This window comes from Drosophila elegans, unplaced genomic scaffold (assembly GCF_018152505.1).
Source record: "Drosophila elegans isolate 14027-0461.03 unplaced genomic scaffold, ASM1815250v1 contig_3, whole genome shotgun sequence".
NCBI lineage: Eukaryota > Metazoa > Arthropoda > Insecta > Diptera > Drosophilidae > Drosophila > Drosophila elegans.
Window position 1 is genome coordinate 192,975 of NW_024545677.1, and position 7,898 is coordinate 200,872.

At 42.0% G+C, this 7,898-nt stretch overlaps 1 protein-coding gene across 1 annotated transcript; it reads left to right on the forward strand.

The window, feature by feature from the left end:
- Positions 1–5,512: 5,512 nt before the first annotated feature.
- LOC121467277 (apical junction component 1 homolog) lies at positions 5,513–7,392 on the forward strand. Its single transcript, XM_041708589.1, is given in 3 exon segments — positions 5,513–6,469; positions 6,472–6,627; positions 6,630–7,392. Coding segments are annotated over 3 exon segments (1,116 nt in total). The 5' UTR covers positions 5,513–6,024; the 3' UTR covers positions 7,145–7,392.
- The last annotated feature ends 506 nt before the right edge of the window (positions 7,393–7,898 follow it).

Consider the following 7,898-nt stretch of genomic DNA (forward strand, 5'->3'; position numbering starts at 1 on the left):
TTCTGGGTTGGGAAAGACAAGTATTCTCTCGCATTCGATTGATGTTGGAAATGCTAGGCCAGTAAAACAGCGGCATTTTGCAGTATCGTCGGCTGTGGAAAAACTTCTGTATGCCGTATGCTGAAGCTGGGTGTAATTAAAGAGTCGGATAGTGCTTGGTCGTCACCGGTTGTATTGGTCCAAAAACCAGGGAAGATTCGCCTTTGCTTAGACAGCAGAAAAGTAAATGCAGTAACCAGAAAAGATGCGTACCCGCTTCCCCAAATAGATGGCATCTTAGGGCGTCTCCCAAAAGCAATGTGTATTTCAAGCCTTGACCTCAAAGATGCTTACTGGCCAGTGCCTCTCGATCCTCAATCTCGCGATAAGACGGCGTTTACTATACCTGGAAAGCCTCTTTATCAATATAAAGTCATGCCTTTCGGACTGACAAACACTTCACAAACTATGACTCGCTTGATGGACAAAGTCATTCCTGCCGAACTCCGTAACGAAGTATTTGTTTATCTGGACGACTTATTGGTTGTCTCAGATAGTTTTGAGTCGCATTTAAAGGTATTGGAGATAAAGGTGGCTGGGTTGATCTCTTAACGTCGAAAAGAGCAAGTTCTGCATGCGATCCGTCAGATATTTGGGTCATATTGTGGGAGAGGGTGTAATAAGAACGGATCCCGATAAGATCTCAGCCATGACAAACTTTCCGCTACCAAATTCATTGAAAAGTCTGCGAAGATTTTTGGGAATGGTAGGCTGGTATCGGAAATTTATTAAGAATTTTGCATCTGTGGCTTCCCCATTAACAGATTTGTTAAAGCCGAAGCAGAAATTTGCCATGACGGCGGAAGGAAAACAGGCCTTTAAAGAGTTAAAAAACATGTTATGCTCGGCGCCAGTTCTTCGTAGTCCAGATTTCAATAAACCATTTTTTGTGCAGTGCGACGCTAGTAAAACTGGTTTCCGGGGAGTTTTAGTGCAGAAAACAGCTGAGGGTGATGAGTATCCGATAGCGTTTGTGTCAAAAAAATTAAATAAAACACAAAAATGTTACTCAGTTAGTGAACAGGAGTGCCTGGCCGCACTAGTCTGCATTAAACGATTCCAGGCATATATCGAGGGTCATGAGTTCACAGTTATTACTGACCATGCGTCCCTTAAATGGCTTATGACTCAAACGGATTTACATTCTCGTTTAGCTAGATGGGCTCTGAAACTGCAGGGATTCAATTTTAAAATTGAGCATCGCAGCGGAAAGTTAAATGTTGTCCCGGATGCGCTGTCTCGAGTAAACGAGGAAAATATGGCTGCGTTAGATGCTGGACATGGATTGTTAGTGGATTTGGAATCGGCAGAATTTAAATCTCCAGAGTATGTGGAATTTGTGGACCGACTAAGAGCGAACAGCGAAAAGTTGCCAGATATAAAGGTTACCTATGGTTTGGCGTACAAGAAAATGGATTACGCCACAGGAGATTCACTTCACGACGAGTTTATTTGGAAGTTATGGATCCCGAAGGGGTTAGTTCAGGAAGTTTTAAAGAATGCTCATGATCATCCCATGGCTTCGCACGGAGGGATACATAAAACTTTAGAGCGTGTTAGAAGATATTATTATTGGCCTGGTCTGGTAAATGATGTAAAGGCCCATGTTCTTTCTTGCGATACGTGTAAAATGACTAAGGCTCCTAAAACAGTTCAGAGACCTCTGCTAGGGGTACCACCAGAGTCGGGAAGATTCTTTCAGAGGTTATATGTTGATTTCCTGGGTCCATATCCACGTTCAAAAAGCGGTAACATAGGCATTTTTATCGTATTGGACCACTATTCGAAGTTTGTGTTCTTAAAAGCAGTCAAGAAACTAAATGCGGACGTAGTGATTAAATATCTGCAAACTGACCTGTTCCATACGTTTGGAGTGCCAGAAACGGTTATTTCGGATAATGGGTCACAATTTAAATCAGATGCGTTTCAAAAATTTCTTCGGAACCACCGGGTAACGCGTATACGATCATATGTTAGGCCCGATCAGAAAAATTGGGACGAAGAGCTGAGCAGCATTTGCTGTGCATTAAGATCTGCGGTACACTCTTCTCTGGGAACGACACCCTATTATATGGTATTTGGCCAGCATTTTATAAATTCCGGATCGACATACAAGCTGCTAAGAGCTTTGGAGTTGCTGGATGATCGTTCTGCGCTATTTTCTAGAGAAGATTCTTTAGAGTTAGTGCGGAATAGAGCTGTCGAAGTTATGAAAAAGCAAAATGAGAAAAACGAGCGACATTATAATCTGCGGGCTAAGGACGTTTCCTATGACCTTGGGCAAGAAGTATTTCTAAAGAATTTCAGGCAAAGCAACTTCCAAGCAGGCTATAATGCTAAATTGGGTCCGAGGTATCTTAAGGCCAGGGTACGCCAGAAGGTGGGAAATGCTTACTATGATCTGGAAGACTTGCAGGGGCGATTAATGGGTAGATATCATGCTAAGGATATGAAACAGTAATGTAGCTGCCTCAAGCTCAGTTTTGGTCAGCCTTGTGTTTTTCACCCCCAAGTCTGATCTTGTGAGGGGGGAATTTGTAACGCTTGTGGCAGGTAAATCGATGGGCAGTGCCATCTATGAGGCAAAAACCGAAAGTGTCGCCATCTAGTGGTCAGTTGGGTGCCGCGATTGGGGTAAGAATTTTCGGAGACGAAGAGGCAACAGAGTCAATTGTCATGATCCCGGAAAACGAAGAGTTATTCTATGGGGGGCTAATTTAGCTTCCCGCCCAGAGCCACGATCTGCTGGCTTTCTTTCCCTTTTGGGCAGCCATCGAGTGCGGTTTAATTCAATTGTAAGTCTCGTACTTAATTAGTTGGTGAGAGTTTGGTTGAAAATGATATCTCTATAGTGGCCTTGTGTAAAGTGACGGGTAGAATTTCCGGATTCGATATAGCGCTAAATCCTGTTTATGGGTAAGAAATGAAATGGCTGGATTGCAGACCCAAAAGTGTTTTTTGATTTTGGTTTGGCGCTTAGTATCCGATATTGGATCCGGCCGTTGCTGTAGAGGGAACAATTCATCAAGACACCCAAAAGAAGAGCGAAGTCATCCGACGGGAGGGAAATTATTGTCGCATAAGGGGTCTCAAAGGCCTAAGAGTCCCCTGAGATAATTATTTAATCCGCCTAAGTCGCTGGGAGCGGAGTTAGGATAAAGAGAGGGCAAAAGAGTCAAAAAGAACTCGAGATGTAACACCTGCCCAAATTACATATAATATTTATATTCCCTCTTCATCATCTTCGTTATCTCCCGCCTGCGATCGTAACTTAGCGAAGCTCAGCTTGGCAGGCAGTTTTTCGGTTATCTAGGTTAGGTTGATCTAGGTTAGACGCTTCGGTCCACGGTCCGACAAAAATTCAATTTAACTCGGTTTATAACAATACGGAATAATTGTTAAGTCGCCGCACGGAATGTAAGGCAGTTCAGAAAGCCAAAGATCGGTCGGAGTTTGCCGAAAGTGGATAGTTTATAAGCTATTTTATAAGTTTTTTTCCTTTTTTTTTTGTTGTCTAGGTTATGTGAAATAGGCCAGTGAGAGTGAAAGAGTAAGAAAAAAAGGAAAAGAAAAGGAAAGTGCAGTGATAGTTAGAAGGCCAGAAAGGCTTTAACAATGAATAGCTAGAAGCACGAATTGCTTTAAGCATTATTTATTTTAATTTTTTTTCGGTGGACAAACAAGTCAATGTGTAAAAAAGGAAGGGAAGAACTGCAACGGAAAAGAAGAGAAAAAATTTACTGTTGTTTTGCACAGTGGGCTTGCAGTGTACATATATAAAGAAATTTGAATTTTCAGCCTAAGGTGCACCTACGGAAGCGCTTTCGTCGGTGGATCTCCGGAATGTTGGTGAGTCAGATATCACGTTTTATTAATATGTCTTTGTAAAATATATATATCAAGTGAGTTATTACGCGTCCCACCGTACAAAACCTAGCAGTTCGAATAGTCCATAAAGGAGAAGAAAAAAAAAAAGGGAGCGGATTTACCATCTCTCTTGTCTCTCAAATTTTTGAGTGAGAAGAATTTCGAAATAAGTAAAACAAACCACTCAATTTGATTTCGCCGTGAGCTTATCACTGCAATTTTCTGCCATTTCCGCATTCTCACTCTCGAATAATATTTTTTTGGTTTTAATTCGTATTACCATCTTACTTCGAAGATTAATTTAATAATTCAATTGTATTGCATGTATTTATGTTCTCATTTAATATTTTTTCAATATGTTCTCTAATTTTAGGAATTTGAATTAGGTTTTAAATATACTTTATAATGGTTGGCTAAGTTATATTTTTGTTTGCCTTCGACTAGGATGAGTCCCCGGTAGAACCCGAGTCAGTAGAAGGGGCCGTTCGATAATGTGATGGGGAGTTTTCGGTAAAGAACGGCCAAGGCAGGGAGGGCAAATGTGGTTCCGTTAGAACACCCGAGGAACTTTAGGAATTCCATTAATAATAATAACTATCCCTCTTCGTGCTGGCGCGGATTCACATGATTTTTCCTACCCCATACCACTTGTCGCTGCACGCGAAAATTCGATAAAATTTTAGAATTTACTGGCTCGTGACGAAGGACAAGATCACCACCCCAAATAGCCGACAAGGAACAGCTGGACCGTCGCGCGTGCGTCCTTGTCGTCATGCAACAACATCCTAGCCACGTACTCGTTACAAATACTGGTTTAATATGTCAGAATTACGATTGAAATTTCATTCAATTAAAGTAATAAATGAAAAAAAAATGTATTTAAATTTAATTTGTTTTGGACATAGTATTGGTTTAAAATCTTAGAATTGCTCTTTTAATTTTATTAAAAATGGAAAACGATTTCAAATTGCTGCCATAGAAACGATCGAATAATTGAGCTTAAAATCGTCATAGCTTTAATGTTTTTAAACATACACGCATATAATCGAAATTTAGATGTTTAAAATAATATTAAATCTTCGCAATAGGTGCAAGGGTATATAACGATTTTAAGTCTACTGCCGCCGCTCTGCTGCTACTGGATTAGATAGGGCCTGGTGATCGCTGATGTAGAAAGACAGATTCAGAGAACTGTTAGCAAGGGGCAGGGGTGCTGCACGCTCTTATCTTAGTGTTGGCAATGCAATTCGACAGATGGAGTCACCTATTTTTTTGTGGGAAAATTTTAGTTTGAAGTTTTTTAGCTGAGAAAATAATAATTTGTAACTTTACTAGGCCGTCTTTCCCTGGTTTTTTCTGATAGCAATCACAAATGAGACTAATTTTTACGAGATCTGATATATATTTTTGGTGCATGTGCATATTCTATAAAAAGCAGCGGAAGTCTAAGTTCTGTGGCGCTCACATATTTGGTAAAGAAATCTTGTTTGGTTTCATTAAGTTTGAATAAGCTTTCAATATTTGCGTTAAGACTTTTGGAAATTAATGTGCATTTAATTTATTTATTTAGTTAGTTTTATGTAAAAAAAATTAAATTAATCATTAAGCTGAAAAAGAAATTTGGAAAAGTGTCAAACGTATCCTTATACAAATAAAATATGTAAGAAAAGGCAAACGTGCGTATGAGAAATGTACTTCAAAAATACTTTTCGCACCGCCAACTTCTAAACTTCTAATTTCTTTTATGCATTAAGGTCACGCCAAAGCTATAAAAAGGGGCTAAGAGTATGACCTTAAAAATGTTCAGAAGAAGTCCACCCCAATAAGCACTTGTATTTGGTAAACTTTACTGGAAGTCTCTTTTCTGTTGTTCATGTGTACAAAACTCTAACAGGAATTTGTACCAACTAATCCCGATGTATTTTGTTTTCCACAGAATCAGATAGAGCTAATCGTCAGCAATTGGAAGTCCTATCGGCGGCCGAGCAGCTGCGGCTTCGTCGTCACAGCGAAGGCAACGCCCCTAAACAGAAAAATCAACCTCGCAAGGGCCAGCCTGAAACGCATTCACAGTCCGATTCGCAGTCCGTTGTAGCAGGAATAAGTGGCCAGCAAAATATGTTCAGGGAAAGCCGAGGGGTCTCGTTGCACGACTCCGCGTCCACAAATACAAATCCGGGCTTATTAAGCGAGGGACAGCTTAACGGGGATCCGAAAGCGGGGCTGGAACAACAAATCCGCTGCCGGAACACGAAGTGCGAACAAAGTTCCTCGCCAAACGGTGCAAAGAAGTTCTTCAAGTCATGCCATAATTGTTCCCATCTATACTGTTCGCGTGAATGTCGACGAGCCCACTGGGAGAAACATCGCAAGGCGTGCCTGCACTCGCGCGCTTCCAACCTCTGTCGCCAGGTGCTAGCTACCTGCAAAGACGACCTAGACTCGCAGCGCCACCTTAGTCTGCTGGCGCGCAAAGGAAGCATTTCACAGGGGCGGGGCGTGGTGCGGGTGCTCTTTCGCAGTGCCGAGGCCGCTGAAGGCTTCATTAAGAAAGGGTTCCAGTGCATGGGGAGGCCAATTACGTGCGCTGGCCGGACCTTATGCCCGCCGAAATGGGACTGGAACTGTACTCTGAGCTCCTTAAACTCAGCACAGAGTACAAACCGGAGACCGAGATGCTAATTTACATGGCCATTTGCGTGGTGTCCGAGGCACCGGGCATGTGCGCTGGGAGCGTCAACTGGTCAGCCGTTGCGCCAAACTGAAGCTCTGTAAGACGATGATGGTCGATCTGGAGAAAAAGCAGACGGAGCTCCAGCATCCGCCGTCGGGAGTGGATGTGCCAGAGCGTACAGAGATCCTCATCCTCACCTTCAACTTTGACCAGCGCTCGTTGCACTACAATCGAGAGCTGATCCTCTCCAACATTCTGGACATCCTGTCAAGGCGCGGTGTCACGTTACGCAAACATTATCCGGAAATATTTCAGCGCCTGCAGGCCTACAGCGAAGGCCAGAGCGACAAGTTCAACCCAGTGACTCTGCATCCGCGTGACATTCAAACGGGACAAGGCTTTGTATGCATCATTATGCCAGTGCACTCGGAGGGCGAGCTTATCAAGCTTCCTTCAGCGGCGGACGGTGTCAATCGAGTGACTGCAATAGACGTCGGATGTCCCGCGACTCTTGCCCACCTGGATGAAGATGAGCTGCTCCAATCCACATCCAAGGATAGCTGATTAAGGGTCGACGAGAATAACTGCAGCAGCAGCAAAGGACGTCACTGTGGAAGAAGTGGCAGTGCCTTACTTTACAGCGACGCCTTGGGATGTGGCATGGAAAGTACCCGTATGTGAGCCATTTTATAACCCCAGTTATTTAACGCATCTTTCATATTGAGCGGTCTTCCATTTTTGTTCGATTTTTATTTTATATTCAATTATTAAAAGAGTTACAATTGAGATGTAAACATAGCACTATAATTTAATAAAAATTAATTAAATTGTCAAAGAATGACAAAAAAAATGCTTTCCTTGAAGAAAGTGTACGATGACGTATCATTTTGGTGAAATATGGCAAGTAAATAAATCAAAATACTTATTTTACCCGTTACTCGCAGGACAAAAGGGTATATTGTATTTGTATGTAACAGGTAAATGTAAGCGATTCCGACCCTATAAAGTATAAATACTCGTATTCTTGATCATGATCACTATCCGAATCGATCTAGCCATGACGGTCTGTCTGTCCGTCCGTATTAACGTCGAGCTCTTAAGATCTAGAGATTTGGGTTTGGCATGCCAATTCTAGTGTTTCTCACGTAGCGCAAATTTATTTCAAAAGTTTGTCATGTCGCTCAGAGACATGTAAGACCACAGGTATTTGACTTTGTGTATGTGTATTTTGAAAATCGAGTTTTAATTATACCCTTGCAGAGGGTATTATAATTTCAGTCAGAAGTTTGCAACGCAGTGAAGGATACGTTTCCGACCC